This window comes from Pelophylax lessonae (assembly GCF_965119305.1).
Source record: "Pelophylax lessonae genome assembly, chromosome: 4".
Classification (NCBI taxonomy): Eukaryota; Metazoa; Chordata; class Amphibia; order Anura; family Ranidae; genus Pelophylax; species Pelophylax lessonae.
In genome coordinates this window covers 637,688,211-637,711,466 of record NC_138771.1, presented here as the reverse complement: position 1 = coordinate 637,711,466, position 23,256 = coordinate 637,688,211, and the positions used below count along the sequence as shown (strand labels likewise).

Below are 23,256 nucleotides of genomic sequence, written 5' to 3'. Positions count from 1 at the left end.
TAATGTACAGAGATCACCCAGAGGGGAATGTTTTTTTTCTCAACAAAAGTGGAGTTACGCTTTAAATTTAATGGTCAATCTGGGTCTTTTTTCCCTTCCCTGGTTCCTCCCCCCCCAATATCAATATGCTAATGACATTTTAATAGACAACCCTTCAGTTTTCATTACATAACTCATTATAGACCCAGTGCATAGCTCCCAACTGTCCCTGAATTTTGTGGGACTGTCCCTGATTTGGAATAAAGTCCCTCTATCCCTCTTCCCTCCTCATTTGTCCCTCATTTAAAAAATGATCTTTAAAAAATACACCATTTATCTATTAAAAAGTGTTTCCCAGTGCTAAACCTTTCATCCAATTTCAAAATTGCTGTATTTGTAAGTACCAATAGCCAAAATAAAGGAATAGTAGTGATTAAAAAAAAGCACGTGTGGGTTTAACCAATCCTTTTCTTTCTTTTTTTTATGATTCTCCTTTAAGTGGGTGTGGCAGGGGGGCGTGTCCTATGACTACATACTTTGCTAATAGGTGTCCTTCGCTCCTATCTCAGAAAGTTGGGAGGTATGCTAGTGATGTCATCCCTGGGTCTCTGTGCTTCTGTAGCCAACGCAGGCAGATCACATAGCTCCCAACTGCCCCTGATTTTTGAGGGACGGCCCCTGATTTTTGAGGGACGGCCCCTGATTTTTGAGGGACTGCCCCTGATTTTCGAGGGACTGCCCCTGATTTTCGAGGGACTGCCCATGATTTCGAGGGACTACCCCTGGTTTCGAGGGACTGCCCCTGATTTCGAGGGACTGCCCCCGATTTGGAATAAAGTCCCTCTGTCCCTCCTCATTTGTCCCTCATTTTAGGTCTGATCTGTATAATTGTATATAAAATACACCACTGATCGATCAAAAAGTGTTTCTCAGTACTAAACCTTTCATCCAATTTCTAAATTGCTGCATTTGTAAATTCCAAAAGCCAATATAAAGGAATAGTAGTGGTAAAAAAAATTGCACTTGAGGGTTTAACCAATCATTTTTTAAAGTTCTCCTTTGAGGGGGCGTGGCAAAAGGTGTGTCCTATGACTACATACTTTTGCTAATAGGTGTCCCTCGTTCCCATCTCAAAAAGTTGGGAGGTATGAGATTATGGCTGGTGGGAGGGGCCCGCAGGGTGCCGTACATCATTTCCTGAAAACTTAACCCTGCCTCAATACTCTCAAGAGTCCTCAGTACTGATGCAAGCAGTCCCCTGGTGGGCTCCTGGCAGGAGTTATACAAATACCAAAATGCCTCGATGGGTGAGTGGGCTTTCCTACTAAGGGTGTATTTGCATGCAGACCACCCTGGGTAATACCCACTTGACAGGATCATCCAGTGCCCAGGGCAAGGATGCCAAATGGTCCCCCCCTTTCATTATATTCAAGCTTATCAGGAGGAGGGGAGAGAGAGCACAGCCCGCACCTCCTCCCGGCTCCCTCCTCCTTTCCTTGCTACTTCCAACGCTGGGCTGGCACTACTTCTGTCAGCCTTATAGTAGAAGGAACTTGTGGCACCTCCCCATCTCTACAATGCACGCTGCGCCCAGGGCTTCTGCCCACCCTTTGTCCTGGCCCTGCCCGTGTGTGCCTCCATGAGCCCCCAAAAGAACTGAAATCCAATTAATGAAAGAGGCGGGCCAAGGACAGTCTGGATGGGAAAGGAAGAGCTACATACTGGATGTCAGGAGTTTGTTTATGCAGATTAAAGTTAATGAAAGCTTCACTTTAAGAATAAACATAACTGCTTGGAAAGCCCCAGGCAAAAAAAATAGCTTTTTGTCACCTGGAAATAACCGTGTTTTCCAAAAGTTTGAAGAATGACTGCTGTGTTAGTTAAAGTTCCCTGAAATGCCCTCTCCCTGGTGGGCACACATATCCTTTTATGTTTTGTACTCATTTTATACAGAGGGGTCTATTTATTAAACATTTGTTGCACGAATGTCAGAAGCCTTTGTGCAGTCTGAACGAAATGTCTCCATAATTGTTCCAAGACCCTGTATTGTCAGCTCCATCTAGTGGCCAAATGTGGTATAGCTTTCTCAAATACCTCAATAAAATAATACTGCATTTTGGCCACTAGATGGTGGTGATGAGACCGGAATTAATCGCTTAGAAAATTTACGGTGACATTTCACTCAGCTTTGTTGAACGCTTCTGATGCCTGCACAACAAACATTTTTTTTAAAATTGATCCTGAAGTATTTTATGTTAAGAATAAAAATACTTAAAAAGTATAAACTAGGTTATCATTTGTAGAAATTGTATATAGTTTGTGGTTCCTTTAGTAGCTTAGCTTTGCTAACAACAATTATTGTTGGCAATCAGTCTGTAGACATATGGAAGTCATAGATTCCTATTGTATATGTTTAAAGGGACCCTGCCACCAGACCATCCATTTTTACGGCAATCTTCCTATAAGACTATATGCATTTACTGCATTATATGCTTGCTAGTTACTTGTAGAAGCCTCCCTTGTGTAGACATCCAAAAGACTGCTACTGGGTGCTGCCATCTTGGATGTGATGTTAGCAGACTCGAGCCGTCACTCAAGTTTCACTTCTGTGCCCCCCCCCCTTATCTCCCCCCTTCATCCCCCACAGCGCTGCCAAGTTCCCCCTCCCTTCTCCTGTTGGCTGCTGCAGGGGATATGTCAGGATGGAGAGCAGGGAAGGGGCTGGTAAATGTGTGATTTACCGGCCCCTTCCTTGTCTTAATAAATAGTCATTGATCCATACAGATCTCGAACTCTGTCCATTCATAACAGAAGCATAATAAACGGTGTTTACTATGCTTCGGTTTGTAAATGAACAGGGATCCTCTGTACAGAGCTATTCCTGTTCATTCATTCTGTGCAGCTAAGGCTGCAGAGTAGGCGATTGAGGGCTGTGTCCTTCACCTCCTTTCTCTGTCTCAAAGGTGAAATATCAGAGGTCTGTTTAGAATCCCTGATATTTCACCAAAGCCCCCCCCCCCCCCCATGGGTCTCCTTGAAAAATAAAATTGGAAAGAAATATATAAAATGGTAAAAAAAAATACATAGTAAAAAAACAAAAACTACTGAGACCAGTGGCAGAAGTACCAGGGTCACAAAGGTTCCATTTAACCAAGGCAATCAAAAAACAAACACAAGGGCGCACTGGCCTAGCGCATTATCCTCCATAAAAGAATTTATTAAATATAGAAATAAAAATACTCACAAACAAGTTCTTGGTAAGTGCATATCACAATACTGAGTTGCCGTCAGCATCAGAAGTGGAAGATGTACCGTGGCTTGAAATGGCTTACGCGTTTCGAGGCTTAACCTCTTCCTTCAAGGCTCTGAGGAAGAGGTTAAGCCCCAAAACGTGTAAGAAATTTTCAAACCACTGAGGACGGTACATCTTCCAGATGTTCTGTCACTGTGAGGGGGCCCCGGTGGGGGTTGGGGGGCCCTTTATGGTTTCTTGTACCGGGCCTAGAAGGTTCTAGTTATGTCTCTGAATACTAAGTAGGAGAGATCTGCGAACAGATGTTTGCTGGTCTCCCTCCCCTTTACCCGGTGCACCAGCCATGCCAGCCCTGTGTCTACAGGTGTGAGCATTGACCCCCAAGAAACATGGCGGGGAAGCATGTGGGGGTGTGTAGAAGCAAACGGTTGGTTATATACTTTGTGAATTGTATACTTTTTGTGAATATTTCTCCTCATCTGTTTACCTTGCCATTGCAGGTGTTGGCCACCATGCAGTCCCCAGACACGCCAGATGGATGTTTCCTCCCCGAACATCTCGACTCGGCTGCCCTGGACATTGAACTGGATGAACTGGACTCCGTACGAGAAGATGATGACGGTAAAACCCGAGCAGAGACTTGTTAAGAGCAAATCCTACAAAAACTAACCATTCACTTGTAGGTTACCCATACAAGGCCAGATATTTTCCAGCAGTGAGACCAATTTGGGCATTATTAGTTAGGTGGGGTGGTGGTTAAAGTGTACTAAATCCTATTAGAACATAATGAGAGTTTTTACAAATGAGTTTCTGTTTTCCATTCAATACCTATGTGTTTTATAAGACGTTAAGTGCCTTCAACCCCTTGCTGGCTTTAAGAGTGTGGCATAATGGCAGTGCCTATTGCTATCTTTCTCTTGACATTTATTAGTGTAGCAGAGCATCTATAGACAACTATATGATACTAATTCTGGTACAGGGCCCATATACAATTATTTAGAGACATAAAGTCTCAAGCAAGGGTTTAAAAATAAAGAAGCAGCTCTTCCATGGCACAGTCCCTCACAAGATGCAAGTCTTGCATGTTGAATTATGCACGGTGTCATTCAACCAGGAAGACTGAGGACATACTGTCAGGACCTGGGTCTGATCCTGCGACCTCTGCTGTGTCTCTTCTTGCTGAGCCACCTGGGATGCTGGACAGCTCCCTGAGCAATTCCTTAAACGATCTTTGCTTCAACCTTGTTGCTCTTGAACCATTTGCTCCTCCCATAAACTTCAATGTAAAGCCATGCTTTTGCTCTTCCTGTTTGCCAGATTATTGTGCTCTTCTCCAGCCAATATCCTGCTCTTGTCACACCTGCTGCCATCCGTATCTCCACCATCACTCATTACCCACCCTTGACTTGTTCCTCAACTATGCTTCCATCCTGTGACCACTAGTTACCGACCTTTGGCTTGTTTAGTGATTGGTTATTTGATCCCTATCTGGTTATTTGATCCCTATCTGCTCTATCGGCTACTGGACCCAGCTTTCTCACCTCCTGGTGGGGCGCTCCTGAGGTCCGTGACCTGGTACTAACATGCAGCAAAACCCATCTCCACCATCAGGAGCTCTGGTGAACACGGGTTAGTGCTTAGACAGATCAGATGAGCTTGTGTCATCTGCTAGGTTGTCCTGCTGCTGCACTTATCCATCTGGTTGGTGGGAACCCCTCTACTGCTTTAACTACTGGTCTCTGAGACTGGCCCCTGACCAAGACATACACTCATTGTGTAGGGTGTCATCGACCCACCCTTAAGGGGGCATTACTATGGCACCTTGTGCTCGCAGTATAATTATACGAAGAGCAGTGCTGCCCTCTGTTCGCATCACTAAGGAGAATTAAGGATTTAAAGCAGAACCTGCATGTTATAGGACCATCCTGACGACATCTAGAAGAAATAAATATAATAAAAAAAAATAAAAATACAGCCCAATTAGAGCAATTGACATGTTTTTTTATAAGCTCACCCTCTTAACCCACTTTTACTCACTTTCGTCTACTTCCATCGGTGCTCCTGGAACATAAGCAACCCATAATAGAGTGCCTAAGTGGCAAATCAGTGATGTGATTGAAGAGGCAATGTCATCAACACTATGTAAGCTCCAACAACCTCCAACATGGACCTTGCACAGAGTTTGACTCCAGGCCTTGACGAAGGAGTGGGGGGGACAGCAGGTGAGCTTTCAAGAGAAAGGAGCAAATCTTACCCAAACTCTACTGCTGTGTTTGGGATATAAAGGCAGGAGACCGGTGCTCTGGCTAAGGTGTTCGCTTCCCACAACATAAGTCCATAATGATAGTAGAAACTAAGGAGTGCTTCTTGATATGAATTCTTTATTGGCTATATAAGCAATGACCCAAAATACTAACGCGTTTCGGCATACAAAGCCTTCCTCGTGCTAGGAGGAATGCTTTGTAAGGCAAAGTGCATAAGCATTTTGGATTTTGTGTCATTGCTTATGTAGCCCATAAAGAATTCATTTGGAGAAGCACTCCGAGTTGCCAACTATTATCATTATGAGCTTTCGAGAGAGTCTCTTTAAGTTGGTAGCTCAAGAGCAAAGAATAACCGTCACTACTACAGAAGGTATGTATAAAAATATACTATATAATATCCTGAGTGATAAAGTGGTCTACACAACAATCTCCAAAGCATGTTGTAGATGGACCAGCACGACTAGAGGACACGTCTCGGAAACGAGGTAATAGCAAAGTCAACACTGCAGTCCATTGTGATCACATTTATAGGTGATTATCCGCCAACCATGTTTAAACTGGTTCATTGTATCTGCCGTGTTCCCTGAGCGCTCTGAATCTTTGTTTTCTCTTAAAACAAAGTGGAATTAAATATTTCTCAAGTCATCTATCCACATTCCAGTCAATCATTACACAATGGTCAAGGTTCTCAGGTTTATATTTAGCAACATTTCAGTTTTAAAAGCTGTTGATCCAAGCATGATTTATAACCATAAATGATCTTCATTGTCCTGAAGAGAATCTTCTTCTTTCTTCTTTTTTTATTTTTTTGTAACTATATCCAAACCTTTTTTTTATGCAGTTAAAAGCACAATTTAAAAAAAAAAAAAAAAAAACTGGCACAAGTTTTAAACCTCTCATCATTCTATCCAAAACTGAAAAATGCTGGAGTTTCACTTTACTATAGAGAGGATCTGGATAATTTTATGGCTTTATCTGTTGGTCATAAAAGAAATACCTTGAAATTAAAGTAGGTAGTAAAAATTTCTAGACATTCTAGCCAATGGGAAGTCTGGATGTCAAGGGAAATGGAGGCAAAAGGATGTTCTTTCAAAACTTTTGTGTACAATATTCTATTCCAACGTTTCTCAACTGGGGGTCCATGGAACTCTAGGGTTCCTCCAGAGGTCCTTCAGAAATTGGCAATTTTTGCCTCTCAAATTAAGTTCCCACTGACACCAATAATCTTTTTTCGCTATCTGTGAGGGGGGAAGTTCTTTCCGATGTCCACTAATGTATCACGAGTTTTAGATCTAGTCATTTTTAGCAGGGGTTCCCTGAGACCATAAAGTTATTTCAAGGGTTGCTCTGTGTTGTAAAGGTTGGGAAAGGCTGGTCTACACATAGTCTGCCCTAAAAAATGAGATGGGGCAGACCTATGGTTCTGGGTGACTAGCAGTTGTTCAGTGAAGTGCTGACGTCTAGTGAGTAAAGACTTATCTATTACTAGATTACCAAAAATAGCTAACCGGCCAAATGAGCAGACTGAGAATAACTGTAACTTGCAGTTTACTAAGCAGGTGCAAGGCTAGAAGTAATAATGCAAAACGGGTTCAGGGCGGACAAAGTGCACAGACATGGACTTCCACAGCAATGTCTCTGCGACTCTCTGTCTCCTTATACAACTGAATAACAACAGAGAGTCAAGCTGAGAATCACTAATTCTGTAAAGCAGTACAGAACAACACTGCTTGTGATTATCCTCATTGAACGCATCCTGCGTTTTGAAGTCCAGGGTAGCTCTGGTAACAAAGGTGAACAGCTGGAGGGATCCAAGGCCCAGGGCCAAGGTGTCTCCTTACAGGAACTGGAGTACTCTCGTAGCAATCGGGGAGCTGCTCACCAATGTAGCTGGGTCTTCTGAAGATGTTGCGTGTTATTAGGCTCTGACCCAGTTGGAGGGATTCAAGACCCAGGGACAAAGTGTCACCTTACAGGAACTGGAGCACTCTGGTAGCAAATCAGGGAGGTGCCCCCCAAAGTAGCTGGGTCCTATGGAGATAATGCATGCTATTAGGCTCCAACCCAACTGTTTACATGCCAATCCGGCAGAGGACGGCATCTCTACAGGTGTGGCCTCTCTTAGCAGCTGAGGGAGGGAAAGATTGAAAATATCATATATGGGTGTGTCCAGAACCCTAGAAAGCTGTAGCAAAATAATTTAAAGGGCCTGCACTTGCATCAGAGCATGGTGAGTAAATGAACACTCTGCTACACTGCACCCCACTTTAACCTACGGTAAAGCGTACGGGGGTCTCCTGAATTAGGTCTTTCGGAGTATCTCAGTGGTTGAGTTTCAATTTCATCTTCAAGGGCAACATGCCTCTCTTTTCAGGTGCATCAGTAAATGGTGGTTCAGAGGTCTCCACTCAGGGCCGGAGTGGGACTCATTTTCAGCCCTGGAGTTTCATGCCTTAGACCGGCCCACTTTAGTTCACGACTGACTATATTTAACCGCTTGCCGACTGCGCACAGTATATTTACTGCGGCAGTCGGCCCCGGCCAGGCAGAGTGACGTAGGTCTACGTCGCTCGCCTGTCACTCCTTCCAGAGCCAATAGCGGGCGGGCGCGCGCCCGCCGAGGCGCGCGCCCGCCTCGGCTCGTTCACGGAGGAGTGCGGGAGTGTGACTGGCGGACCCGATGTCCGCCGGTCACACTACGATCGCCGCTACAGCGGGAGAAAGACAGAGCGGCTTGTGTAAACAAGCCACCTGTCAGTTCTCCCTGTGTAAAAGTGAAGATCAAACAGTTCTACTATGTAGAACTGTTGATCTTTGTTTTTACACTAGTAGCCATGTCCCTACACAGTTAGAATCACGCCCCTAGGACACACTTAACCCCTCCCTGTCCAATACTGTTAACCCCTTCCCTGCCAGTGTCATTTTTGCAGTAACAGTGCATATGTATAGCACTGATTACTGCAGTAATGTCACTGGTACCCCCAAAAGTGTCAAAAATGTCAGTCAAGGGTCCGATCTGTCCGCCGCAATGTCGCAGTACCGCAAAAAAAATCGCAGATCGCCGCCATTACTCGTTAAAAAAAAAAACACCAAAAATGACAAAAATCTTTCCCTTTGTTAGTAAACGCGATAACTTTTGCGCAAACCAATCAAAATACGCTTTTTGCGATTTTTTTTACCAAACATAGGTAGCGTAAAACAAATTGGCCGAAAATTTTAAAAAATTTTGATTTTTACATTTTTTTTTGGGGGAATTTCATATAAAAAAAAGTGAAAAATATTGTTGTTTTTGCAAAAATTACGCTCTTTTTTTGTTTATAGCGCGTGATCAAAAAATCGCACAGGTGATCAAATACCACCAAAAGAAAGCTCTGTTTGTGGGAAAAAAAGGACGTGAAATTCGTTTAGGTACAGCGTCGCACGACCGCGCGATTGTCCGTTAAACTCACGCAGTAAAAAATCGCAAAATAACCCCTGGTCTTTTAGCAGGAAAATCCTCCGGTGGTAAAGTGGTTAAATAATGTAACTAAAACCTCAGAATATAAGTTTGCAATGGCGCACTGTTCTCTACAGCCTTGTAATTCATTCAGGGAGTGAGAGAAGGAGGGGTGAAAGAAAGAGGGAAGGAGAAAGAGAGAGGAAAGAAAGAGGGAAGTGCGCTACATATAGAGTACAGGGTTTAGCAGCTTATTATGCACAAAGTGCAGAGTTTAGGGGGGCATTATGTACAGAATGCAGAGTTGAGAAATGTATTACACATAAAGTGCAAGTTTGAGCAGTGCACTGTGAACAGTGCAGAGTTGAAGAATGTGCTACGTACAAAGTGCAGAATTCAGCCGTGCGCTATGTACAGATTGCAGGGTTGAGGAGTGCACTACCTACAGAGTGCAGAGTTGAGGAGTGTGAGTGTGCTATGTACAGAGTTTAGGAGTGCACTAAGCACAGAGTGCAGAGTTCAGGCGTGTGCTTTGTACATAGTGTGCAGTGTACAGAGTTCAGAGTTCCGGAGTGCATTGAATTTTCAGTACAGGGTTCAGAATTGTGCTAGATAAAGAGTGCAGGGTTCAGAATTGTGCTACATACAGAGTGCAGGGTTCAGGAGTATGCTACATGCAGAGCCCAGGAGTACATTACATTCAGAGTGCAGATTCAGGAGTGCGCTGAATACAGAGTGCAAGGTTCAGGATTGTGCTATGTACAAAGTGCAGGGTTCAGGATTGTGCTCTGTACAGAGTGCACTACATGCAGAGTGCAGTGTTTTAGGAGTACATTGCATTCAGAGTGCAAGGTTCAGGATTGCACTACGTACAGAAGGCAGGGTTCAGGAGAGTGCTATGTACAGAGTGCAGGGTTCAAGATCGCACTACCTACAGAGGGCAAGGTTCAGGAGCGTACTATGTGATGAGTGCACGGCGCAGGACTGCACTATCTACAGGGTTCAGGAGTGCACTACCTACAGAGTGCATGGTTCAAGATCGCACTACCTACAGAGGGTAAGGTTCACGAGTGTGTACGAATAGAATGCACGGTTCAGGATTGCACTACCTACAGGGTTCAGGATCGCACTACGTACAGAGTGCACGGTTCAGGATCGCACTATCTACACAGGTCAGGGTTCAGGAGTGTAGTACTTGCCAAAACGCATGTAAAAAACAGTCCTTTGGGGTGATAAATCTCTTCCTCATCTAGATACTTCCGTGCCCACAGAAGTGTAGTGGTGAGAAGGAGATTTACCGTCCCAAAGGACTGTTTTTTTACATGCGTTTTGGCAAGTACTGCAATTGTAAGTGTTTTTAATCTTTTTAAAATACCTCACTTTTAATACCAACTATGGTCTTATCTTGCGTACTCATTCCCCAGCGGAGTGTTTTTCAGCGGAAGAGGAGTATACATCTTGAGTGGAACCACACCTGACTATAAACAAACATACAAAAGGTGCAATATAACCTGTAATGTGTTAAAATTTCAGGTGAACAGGCTTAGCACATGGAGGTGTTTTGTAAGGGCTTCCTGACACGCAGTTGCTGATCTACAGATGGCCTTTCTATTTCTCACACATTGTATTGATTGGTTTGCATATTAAGGAGATTATAGTATGTTTTCTGTTTCACTATTATACGTGTTTTTTTGGAAGATTATTTAGGATCTTGAGTATATATACTGTATGTGTATGTATGTTAGCACTGTCACTTTCAAGTAATATATAACATTGTTATTTTTGGTATTTCAGAAAAATTGCCAGGTTTGTGTTGGACAGCTTATGCTATGTACAGAGGGCAGGTGTGCATATCTCACAGGTCAACCCCCCCCCAGTACAGATCTCGCTCCAAAATTTCTGCCCCCTCCCTCCCATTACAGATCTTTTCTCTCCTCCCTGCCCAGTGCAGTACAGGCCTCTCCTCCCTGTCCCCTGCCCCACAGAAAAGAATAGACTGTACCTTACAGGTCAGGCTGATGCCACGGGCTTCTTGTGATGCTGTAGGATCGAGAGCTGTGTGCCCCGCCCCTTCTCATCGCGCCACGCCCCCTGCTCATCCTGTCACGCCCCCTCCTCTGTTGAATATGCAGGAAGAGCAGGGAGGGTTTTGGGTGTGCTGCCGGGATCGCTGTCACTTATAAAACACAGAAGCCGGGCTTCTGTGATTATTAGTGACTGTAGTAAGCGACAATGCAAGGAGCCAGCGCCGAAGGTCCTGGCTGAAGAAAAAAATCCATTATTCCTGCATGAAAAAAAAAAAAAAAAAAAGCTGCCAGCTGTCCCTGGGTGCCGCCTTCTCCTCCTCCGCTCCTCCCACCGGCAGTCCCCGCCCCTGTCGGCCGCACAGTGAAGATGCAGGGAGGAGGTGGGTGGAGCCACATGCCACACATGCCAATAGGCGTGGAGGAGGACGAGGAAGATCTTCCTCCATTGTGCATTCTGGGTCCTCTTCTCTGCACGTCACTGGTTGCTAGACGTCAGGCGGCTGGCCATCTTAGCAACCAGTCTAGTACACACTAAAGGTGCTGCTGCGGTGTCCTGGGGGATCAGATCTGGGAAACTTACACCCTGCGTGGGGCCCCCCAGGCAACTTGGCCAGTCCGCTCCTAGCAATGGCAACGGGCCTAGTGGCCAAAAAAATGACCAGCCCACCGGGAATTCTCCCGGTGGTCCCGATTAGCCAATCCGGGCCTGTCTCCACTGTAGGAGCATGGACCTGAGCTATTTGCAGGATCCATGGTTTCTCTTGGCTTCCCCTTGAAGGAATGGGGGAAGAACAGGAGGCCACTAATAAACCTCTGGTGGCAGAGATGTTTATGGCACACACACAAACTTGGACAGGTTCTCTGACAACCCTCTTATGGGCCTCTCTGTGAACTGTCCATGGGCTTACAGTGTAGGCATCTCGCAATTTCTTGGGCTTCTTCTCTCTGGATGTCATAGACTGGAACACTTAGAAATGGCAGTTGTAGGGCAACTCCAGGGAAGTCGTGTGTCTTTATGCCAGACTATGAAACTTTTTCATAGCAGAGTCAAGCTCAGAATAACTTCTTCAGTAAAACAGTACGGAACACAGCTCCTTGTGATTATACTAATAGATAACGTCTCTCACAGTGGAGTCCTCTGGTAACTAGCGATGGGCCGAACACCCCCAGGTTCGGTTTGCACCAGAACTCCCGTACAGGAAAAAAGTTTGGACCCAAGCCGCGAACTCTATTAGTCTATGACACCCAAACATGAAAAATCAAGTCCCCATTTTGAAGGCTTATATGCAAGTTATAAGCCATAAAAGTGTATGGGGGCCTGGGTACTGTCCTGGGGGACATGTATCAATGCAAAAAAGGGGGAGCAGTGATTTTAATGATGCTTAAAGTGATACAATAAAAATCCCTATAAATATAGTGCCCAGGGAGTCCCCTTAGTCTGCCTGTAAAGTGGCGCATCTGTACTGAGCTCACAGAAAATTTGAGCGAACACCCTAATGGACAATTTTTGGGCCGAATTTATGCTTTGCCTGAACCGTTTGCCCATCCCTACTGATAACACAGGTGAACAGCTGGAGGGAGTCAAGGTCCAGGAACAAAGTGTCACCCCACAGGAACTGGTGCATTCTGGTAGCAATCAGGGAGGTGTTCCCCACAGTATCTGGTTCTTCTGGGGAGGCCACATACAATTAGGCTCTAATTTTGCTATCTGCACGAGAAAGCCTCTCATCAGTTGTGGCCTCTCTGAGCTGCTGAAGGATGGAAGCATAGAAGCGTATCTTCCATAGGTGTGTCCAGGACCCTAGACAGCTGTGTGAAAAAAGATTTAAAGGGGCCTGTGCCTGCACCTTGCTACACTCCATCCCTTTTGAACATGCTGTCTTGGGCAAATTTTCACACGATCTAAATTTATCCTAAGTGTACAGGGGATCTTGTGAATGAAGTCTCTGGAAGAACTTCAGGAGCTGAGTTTCAGTTCCATGGGCAATGCATCTCTGTCTTCAGGTGTATCAGTGAATGGAGGATCAGAGAGCTACACTGCAGGAACATGGCCCTGAGCTGGGTTACCATTAAGCTGTGCAATATTGTCAGGATCCATGGCTTCTCCTGGGGGTCTTGGAGGAATGATGGAGGAGGCAGCCACTTTTGACTTCTGGTGACAGAGATATTTGTGGCTGACAAACTTGGACAGGTTCTTCGAAGACCCTGTTATAAATCTCTTTGTGGGTCTTAATAGATTTATGGTGTAGGTATCTCCCTTTTTCTTGGAATCCTTCTCTCTAGATGTCATAGACTGGCACACCCAAAAAAAGCTGTTGTAGGACAATTCCAGGGACTTGTTACTACACTGCCCTTGCTGCATTGTCCTTGCTGATGTGGGACTTTGTGACTACAAAACTCTAACACAACAAGTCAAGTGAGTCAAGTTGAGAATAAAATTTTCCGTAAAACAGTACAGAACACAGCTAATTGTGATTATACTCCTAAATGGTGTCCTTCACAATGAAGAACAGAGTAGTCCTGGTGGCACAGGTGAAAAGCTGGAGCGATCCAAAGGCTAAGGACAAAGAGTCACTCCACTAGAACTGCAGTACCCTAATAACAATCAGGGAGGGGCTCCCCACAGTACCACAGTAGCTGGGTCTTTTGGAGAAACCGAATGCTATCATCTTTCTGCCTGGTTGCCCGCATACAGGTTCTGATAGTGGAGAGCCTCTTACCTGGCTGTAGATCACTTGCCCAGCTATTTCTGTTTCTCCAGATGTGGCCTTTCTGAGGTAGGGAAGCCAAGAAACCTATTTTTCATTGGCATGCCGAGGAACCTAGGAAGTTGTGGGGAAAAGAGTTAAAGTGGCCTGCACCTGAACATGGTAAGTAAAAAGGCACTTGGCTACAACAGTACCTGCAGTACAGAGAGCAGAGTCAGGCTATATGACTTAATGCCAGATTTAGGTCCCATGATCTAGAACCAGAGAACAGTATCCCATCTAAACTTTTTTTTTTTAAACCCGTGATGAGTGTGCAAAAATGAAAACACCAATAGGTGAACCAAAATAGCACACATAGGGTGTGACTCTGGTCCACCTCCCGAAGGAATAGGACCTCTCCCTGACCCCCTGGGGCATTAGGCTCCTGACGGGGTAAGGCACACATAGGTCCTGAAGAGAAGACCCCCTCCCCCCCCCTTCCCCCCAAGGCAAGGGAGAAAGGAACCTATTGGCCACACATCCTCCCACTAGACTTCAGCCTTCAGGGTAGGTCAGAGGATCCAAACTCTCAATTTTGAGTGTAAAGGCAACACCTATATAAGTGCAGAGTGACAGACATTTGCTGGGCTTTGCAGCCTGGGAACGAAAAGTGCCCTGGTCTTGGCTAAAAGCCTAGCCCATGAGGTCAACTGCAGAAAAAAAGCAAGAGGTGTCATGGCCTATTGCCCAGTCTCAAGGTGGGGTCCCAAACCCTTAGTGATACTAAAGCACCCCCCACCCCCAGGGTGCAGCTCCCAGCAGGTGCTTGATACTACAGACTCAGCCTTCCCAGCTCATTACCAGACCAGGTAGCATCGTTCAAATCAAGAGGCTCTGGGCCCCTCGGGACCCTCCATGCAAGGGAAGTACTCCTGACCCACACCTTACATGGTGCATGGTCTGTTCGGTATCCTTGCCCATCATAAAGATCCCCTGAAGCCCCCATCGTACCAGCCGGGACACTATACAAACAGCCATCCCATCCGCAAGGACTGGATAAACTGTGGAGCGCCACTGATCAAAACCGATACTATACTTGATCTTATCCAAAAGGCCTGCTTTAAAGAGGCACCTGTCATTTTCGAGGGAGTCATATCCTGTTAAACCTATTATCCTTTATTTCAGATTTACAGTGGTGTGAAAAAATACATTTCCATGGAAACTGTTGACTTTTTCAACGTATTGTGGAGGTGTTCTCTTCTGTTGCTAGTTAGTGTGAAGGTGACCCCTTCCATTGGTGGTCACTGTGTTGAGGTGATGACCCTTTCCCTTGGTGGGTGGTCAATGTGTTGAGGTGACCCCTTCCATTGCTGGTCAGTGTGTGGGTTGTGACCCCTTCTAATGGTGGTCAGTGTGTGGAGGTGACCCCTTCTAATGGTGGTCAGTGTGTGGAGTTGACCCCTTCCAATGGAGGTCAGTGAAGGGGGGAGATAACTCTACCATTGCTCAAATATCGAGGAAACCTGACCAACTTCAGGAGAAACCCTGGTTGGGAAGTCCTGTTCTAGGGAGTATGAAGATGTGATCAGTCAAATGGAGGGCTTGACAGAGCAAAGGAATGATGTGCAGCTGGAGTGAGCAAAGGGAAGAAGAGTATGTGCAGTTGCAGAAAGCAGAGGGAGGATGAGTATGTGCAGCTGGAGGGAGCAAAGGGAGGATGAGTATGTACAACTATAGGTAGGAATACCTCATGCACACTGGGGATAGATAAAGACTCTTGCTTGTGTGAAGTCTCCTTTTTGAATGAAAGCTTTCCTGCACTCTGAACAGAAAAATGGCCTCTCGCCAATATAGGCCCTGAATATGGCTATGAAGCCTGAACTTTCACGAGAAGCTTCTCACTGGTGTAAAGTCTCTGGTGTCTATAATGTTTTGGACATTTTCCGCACTATGAGCTGTCCTTGTTATTGACGTGTCATCATATCAATCACGGTCAAAGAGACGGTCCTCCAGCACCCAAGGTGAGGATGCCAATGTGCTCCCCTCCATTCCCCACAGAACCTTTTATTTCAGCACTACAAAAATGAAAGCATGTAAATTTTAAAAAATTAATATTCGTAACAAGGGAAAAAAATACATTTAATTACAATAAAATAACAAAACAAAGTGCTGGACTGTTTTCTGACTGTGGGAGACTGTGGAAATTCGGTGTGCCAGGCTGTGCAGGGTCGGGAATCCCAATTCATCTGCACCTCCTACGTGGGGTTCCCTACACTTATGCTCTTAAGATACAATTGTATCTTACCTATCGATCGAAGTCCATATGGCATATTGATCAAATGTGTTGTCCACTATGGATAAATTATTCCTATCGGAAAAAAAAAATAGATTATTTATTGAAATGTGTATTGCCACCATTAAACACAACACTCACATCTTGCTGCCCTATCAGACATTTAGTTGCACTCGAAGTATCATAAATTATGTGCTTATGAGTCCCAGTGGTGGAAATTCCGACCTGACCCATATTCTCTGTTCATTAATATATGTACATATTCAAAATATTTCTGCTTATTTATTTTTTTTTTTCAGGTTCACTATATAGCCCCTTCCTTGCCGTTTATGACCTGAAACCGCTGAAACATCAAGGCTCCGTTTTCTTGAAAGGGGTTCCGGTGACAGCGCACATATCCAAGACAGAACGATATACCACCGGAACAAAGGTAAGAAAATAAACAAAAAGGAGTTATGAGTCTGTCCTCCTCCTGCATGATGACTCTGGTGGAGGTCTATGAGTCTGTCCTCCTCCTGCATGATGACTCTGGTGAGGGCTATGAGTCTGTCCTCCTCCTGCAGGGTGACTATGGTGGGGGTTATGGGTCTGTCTGCCTCCTGCATGATGACTCTGGTGGGGGCTGAGAGTCTGTCCTCCTTCTGCATAATGACTCTGGTAGGAGCTAGGAGTCTGTCCTTCTCCTGCATGATGACTCTGGTGGGGGCTATGGGTCTGTCCTCCTCCTGCATGATGACTCTGGTGGAGGTCTATGAGTCTGTCCTCCTCCTGCATGATGACTCTGGTGAGGGCTATGAGTCTGTCCTCCTCCTGCAGGGTGACTATGGTGGGGGTTATGGGTCTGTCTGCCTCCTGCATGATGACTCTGGTGGGGGCTGAGAGTCTGTCCTCCTTCTGCATAATGACTCTGGTAGGAGCTAGGAGTCTGTCCTTCTCCTGCATGATGACTCTGGTGGGGGCTATGGGTCTGTCCTCCTCCTACATGATGACTCTGGTGGAGGTCTATGAGTCTGTCCTCCTCCTGCATGATGACTCTGGTGGGGGCTATGAGTCTGTCCTCCTCCTGCATGATGACTCTGGTGGAGGTCTATGAGTCTGTCCTCCTCCTGCATGGTGACTCTGGTGGGGGCTATGAGTCTGTCCTCCTCCTGCAGGGTGACTCTAGTGGGGGCTATGAGTCTGTCCTCCTCTTGCATGGTGACTCTGGTGGAGGTCTATGAGTCTGTCCTCCTGCATGATGACTCTGGTGGAGGTCTACGAGTCTGTCCTCCTCCTGCATGATGACTCTGGTGGAGGTCTATGAGTCTGTCCTCCTCCTGCATGGTGACTCTGGTGGAGGTCTATGAGTCTGTCCTCCTCCTGCATGGTGACTCTGGTGGAGGCAATGAGTCTGTCCTCCTCCTGCATGATGACTCTGGTGGAGGTCTATGAGTCTGTCCTCCTCCTGCATGGTGACTCTGGTGGAGGTCTATGAGTCTGTCCTCCTCCTGCATGGTGATTCTGGTGGGGGCTATGAGTCTGTCCTCCTCCTGCAGGGTGACTCTGGTGGAGGTCTATGAGTCTGTCCTCCTCCTGCATGGTGACTCTGGTGGGGGCTATGAGTCTGTCCTCCTTCTGCATGATGACTCTGGTGGAGGTCTATGGGTCTGTCCTCCTCCTGCATGATGACTCTGGTGGGGCCTATGAGTCTGTCCTCCTCCTGCAGGGTGACTCTGGTGGGGGCTATGAGTCTGTCCTCCTCCTGCATGGTGACTCTGGTGGAGGTCTATGAGTCTGTCCTCCTCCTGCATGGTGACTCTGGTGGAGGTCTATGAGTCTGTCCTCCTCCTGCATGGTGACTCTGGTGGAGGTCTATGAGTCTGTCCTCCTCCTGCATGGTGACTCTGGTGGAGGTCTATGAGTCTGTCCTCCTCCTGCACGGTGACTCTGGTGGAGGCAATGAGTCTGTCCTCCTCCTGCATGATGACTCTGGTGGAGGTCTATGAGTCTGTCCTCCTCCTGCATGGTGACTCTGGTGGAGGTCTATGAGTCGGTCCTCCTCCTGCATGGTGATTCTGGTGGGGGCTATGAGTCTGTCCTCCTTCTGCATGATGACTCTGGTGGAGGTCTATGGGTCTGTCCTCCTCCTGCATGGTGACTCTGGTGGGGGCTATGAGTCTGTCCTCCTCCTGCAGGGTGACAATGGTACGAAAGGGTGGGGTACACTGAATATATTTGTATTGTATTAGCTGCTTTCAATCTCTTTCTCAGATCCGTGACAGCACTTTATATTCCGTACGCCTGACACACGGCCCTTTCCAATGGACCATAAAGAAGAAATTCCGGCATTTCCAGGAACTTCACCGGGATCTGCTGAGACACAAGATATTTGTCTCCCTCCTGCCCCTCAACCCTCTGTCACGGTAAGACTCTGAATGCTTATGGAAAGTTGTTGGGAGGTTCCACTCCCACAGCAGATGTGAATCCCAACAGTGAGGTCTTTGTGTTGTTTAAAGACGTTTAGCATATGACATTATAGTCAGTTTATTATTAATTCCCCAGATTCACAGTGACACGTTCGCGCATTGAAACCACCTCCGAGGAGATGCCCTCACTGCCGCACGCTTCTGGCGATTCCTCCAGGAGAACGTCGAGCAAACAGGTTTGTTTTTCCTGGATGGTAATCTTCTAAATCTGGACTAAATCCATCTCCAGGTAATTCCTGTAATGATGGGATGGATAGAACACAAGTGAGCAGAGTTTCCACATATAATGATATACACAGACACTCCGTATAATAGGATGATGGTGGGTTTGCCAGTCTGGCCAATTCATCATTAGATGATGTGTTATTACACAAGAAGTGCGGATAGCTGGGATGACACACATCACATAATTATATAGTAAATCAGGCTAGAAAAGGTTCAGGGGGGTGATGTCACTCCTGTATAATATAACTTATATCTGGAGAGCGGTGATGTCACTCCTGTATAATATATCTTATATCTGGAGAGCGGTGATGTCACCCCTGTATAATATAACTTATATCTGGAGAGTGGTGATGTCACTCCTGTATAATATATCTTATATCCGGAGAGCGGTGATGTCACTCCTGTATAATATAACTAATATCTGGAGAGCAGTGATGTCACTCCTGTATAATATAACTTATAGCTGGAGAGCAGCGATGTCACTCCTGTATAATATATCTTATATCTGGAGAGCGGTGATGTCACTCCTGTATAATATAACTTATATCTGGAGAGCAGCGATGTCACTCCTGTATAATATAACTTATATCTGGAGAGCGGTGATGTCACTCCTGTATAATATATCTTATATCTGGAGAGCGGTGATGTCACTCCTGTATAATATAACTTCTATCTGGAGAGCAGCGATGTCACTCCTGTATAATATAACTTATATCTGGAGAGCGGTGATGTCACTCCTGTATAATATATCTTATATCTGGAGAGCGGTGATGTCACTCCTGTATAATATAACTTCTATCTGGAGAGCAGCGATGTCACTCCTGTATAATATAACTTATATCTGGAGAGCGGTGATGTCACTCCTGTATAATATATCTTATATCTGGAGAGCGGTGATGTCACTCCTGTATAATATATCTTATATCTGGAGAGCGGTGATGTCACTCCTGTATAATATAACTTCTATCTGGAGAGCGGTGATGTCACTCTTGTATAATATAACTTCTATCTGGAGAGAGGTGATGTCACTCTTGTATAATATAACTTATATCTGGAGAGCGGTGATGTCACTCCTGTATAATATAACTTCTATCTGGAGAGAGGTGATGTCACTCTTGTATAATATAACTTATATCTGGAGAGCGGTGATGTCACTCCTGTATAATATAACTTATATCTGGAGAGCAGTGATGTCACTCCTGTATAATATAACTAATATCTGGAGAGCAGTGATGTCACTCCTGTATAATATAACTTATATCTGGAGAGCAGTGATGTCACTCCTGTATAATATAACTTGTATCTGGAGAGCAGTGATGCCACTCCTGTAAAATATAACTTATATCCGGAGAGCAGTGATGTCACTCCTGTATAATATAACTTATATCTGGAGAGCAGTGATGTCACTCCTGTATAATATATCTCATATCTGGAGAGCGGAGATGTCACTCCTGTATAATATAACTAATATCTGGAGAGTGGTGATGTCACTCCTGTATAATATAACATATCTGGAGAGCGGTGATGTCACTCCTGTATAATATAACTTGTATCTGGAGAGCAGTGATGTCACTCCTGTATAATATAACTTATATCCGGAGAGCAGTGATGTCACTCCTGTATAATATAACTTATATCTGGAGAGCAGTGATGTCACTCCTGTATAATATATCTCATATCTGGAGAGCGGAGATGTCACTCCTGTATAATATAACTAATATCTGGAGAGTGGTGATGTCACTCCTGTATAATATAACATATCTGGAGAGCGGTGATGTCACTCCTGTATAATATAACTTATATCTGGAGAGCAGTGATGTCACTCCTGTATAATATAACTTATATCTGGAGAGCAGTGATGTCACTCCTGTATAATATAACTTGTATCTGGAGAGTGGGCGGTGATGTCACTACTGTATAATATATCTTATATCTGGAGAGCGGTGATGTCACTACTGTATAATATATCTTATATCTGGAGGGCGGCCATGTCACTCTTGTATAATATACAATATATTGTCATTGTGTCTGCCTTTGGCATCCCAGTCTTAGTCCGTAGGATTCAATATTGAGTTGGCACACCCTTTGCAGCTATAACAGCTTCAACTCTTCTGGGAAGGCTGTCCACAAGGTCTAGTGTTAGGTTTCGCTGACCGGTACCTTCATGAGTTGATACATGGACATTAGATCATTGCACAATTGCAGTGGGTTTCTACCCAATGCTCCAAGTAAGAGTTCTTTCTACCCTCTATTGCTACTGTACCCTACCTGCAGTGATCCTGTTCATTGGTTTTCTCTCTACAGTGATTGGCGTTGAGTTTACTTGTTATTTTACCTGGTCCCTGCTTGTGTTTTGTAGAAGTACCTGGCAGAATACCTCAATGTACTTTTGGCAAAATCCTTCTACCGGAACTATCATGCCATGGTGAGTCGCATTCACTGTTCTTCCTGATACTAAAATTCCCCATATGATACTTTCTTTTTAACCACTTGACATTTTTGTCACACAAATAGAGCTTTCTTTTAGTGGTACTGTATTTAATCACTACTGTTTTTTTTATTCTCTATTATATAAATTAAAAAAAGACCAAAATAAATATATACAGTATATAGTGTGTGTGTATGTATGTATGTGTGTGTGTGTGTGTGTGTATGTATATATATATATATATATATATATATATATATATATATATATATATATAATGCAATATTTTCTACTTTTTGTTATAAAACATATCTAATAAAAACATTAAGTTGCTGATCACAGTCTAGCATCTATAGGTGCGTAAATTCTAGTGTGTCTATACCATAGTTTGTATATGCTATAACTTTCACACAATCCAATTAATATACAGGTGGACCTCATAAAATTAGAACATCATCAAAAAGTTAATTTATTTCAGTAATTCAATATTTTATATAGATGCGTTACACAGAGTGATATCTTTCAAGCATTTCTTTCTTTTAATTTTGATGATTATGGCTTACAGCTCGTGAAAATCTAAAATTCAGTATCTCAGAAAATTAGAATATTACAGAAGTCCGCCTCCTCCCAGATAAGCAGTTCGTCCCGCCTCCGCCCGCCTCCTCTCAGACCCGAGGATATCTTCTCCCCATCCCGCCTCCTCCCAGCTAAGCAGTTCGTCCCGCCTCCTCTCAGACCCGAGGATATCTTCTCTCCATCCCGCCTCCTCCCAGCTAAGCAGTTCGTCCTGCCTCCGCCCCGCCTCCTCTCAGACCCGAGGATATATTCTCTCCATCCCGCCTCCTCCCAGCTAAGCATTTCGTCCCGCCTCCGCCCCGCCTCCTCTCCGTCCTGTCTCCTCTCAGCTAAGTAATCGGTCCCGCCTCCTCTCTGTCAGCAGTGACATGGCGGGGCGCCATTTTAAAATCTGAAGTAAAAAACTGCAGTGGCGTGCGCCTCTCATCACGGCCAGGTAAGACCCCTCCACAGCCTCTGATCACATCCCCCTGTACCATGTCCGCAGCCTCAGACAGCTCCCCCCCTGTACCATGTCCGCAGCCTCTAACCACCCCCCCGTACCATGTCCGCAGCCTCTAACAACCCCCCCCGTACCATGTCCGCAGCCTCTAACCACCCTCCCGTACCATGTCCGCAGCCTCTAACCCCCCCCCTGTACCATGTCCGCAGCCTCTAACCCCCCCCCCCCCTGTACCATGTCCGCAGCCTCTAACCACCCCCCCTGTACCATGTCCGCAGCCTGAGACAGCTCCCCCCCTGTACCATGTCCGCAGCCTGAGACTGCTCCCCCCCTGTACCATGTCCGCAGCCTGAGACATCTCCCCCCCTGTACCATGTCCGCAGCCTCAGACATTTCCCCCCCCCCCTGTACCTTCTCCGCAGCCTCTAACCACCCCCCCTGTACCATGTCCGCAGCCTGAGACATCTCCCCCCCTGTACCATGTCCGCAGCCTCAGACATCTCCCCCTGTACCTTGTCCGCAGCCTCTAACCCCCCCCCCCCTGTACCATGTCCGCAGCCTCTAACCCCCCCTGTACCATGTCCGCAGCCTCAGACATCTCCCCCCCTGTACCATGTCCGCAGCCTCAGACATTTCCCCCCCCCCCCTGTACCTTCTCCGCAGCCTCTAACCACCCCCCCTGTACCATGTCCGCAGCCTGAGACAGCTCCCCCCTGTACCATGTCCGCAGCCTGAGACAGCTCCCCCCTGTACCATGTCCGCAGCCTGAGACATCTCCCCCCCTGTACCATGTCCGCAGCCTCAGACATCTCCCCCTGTACCTTGTCCGCAGCCTCTAACCACCCCCCCCGTACCATGTCCGCAGCCTGAGACAGCTCCCCCCTGTACCATGTCTGCAGCCTGAGACATCTCCCCCCCTGTACCATGTCCGCAGCCTGAGACATCTCCCCCCCTGTACCATGTCCGCAGCCTCAGACATCTTCCCCCGTACCATGTCCGCAGCCTGAGACATCTCCCCCCTGTACCATGTCCGCAGCCTGAGACATCTCCCCTCTGTACCATGTCCGCAGCCTGAGACATCTCCCCCCTGTACCATGTCCGCAGCCTGAGACATCTCCCCCCTGTACCATGTCCGCAGCCTCAGACATCTCCCCTCTGTACCATGTCCGCAGCCTCAGACA

The 23,256-nt window shown here is 45.9% G+C and overlaps 1 protein-coding gene and 1 long non-coding RNA gene across 3 annotated transcripts in view; one reads left to right on the top strand and one right to left on the bottom strand.

Moving 5' to 3' along the window:
• Positions 1-23,256, bottom strand: part of LOC309552384 — an 879,384-nt gene that overhangs the window by 23,193 nt on the left and 832,935 nt on the right. The window lies entirely within an intron of this gene.
• Positions 1-23,256, top strand: part of PLD2 (phospholipase D2) — a 148,867-nt gene that overhangs the window by 42,291 nt on the left and 83,320 nt on the right. For both annotated transcript variants that reach the window (XM_082253318.1, XM_082253317.1), the window contains exons 2-6: positions 3,733-3,853; positions 16,239-16,369; positions 18,190-18,341; positions 18,481-18,580; positions 20,989-21,054. In XM_082253318.1, the coding sequence (XP_082109444.1) occupies positions 3,745-3,853; positions 16,239-16,369; positions 18,190-18,341; positions 18,481-18,580; positions 20,989-21,054 (558 nt within the window). In that variant the 5' untranslated portion in view covers positions 3,733-3,744. The remainder of the gene's footprint in view (positions 1-3,732; positions 3,854-16,238; positions 16,370-18,189; positions 18,342-18,480; positions 18,581-20,988; positions 21,055-23,256) is intronic.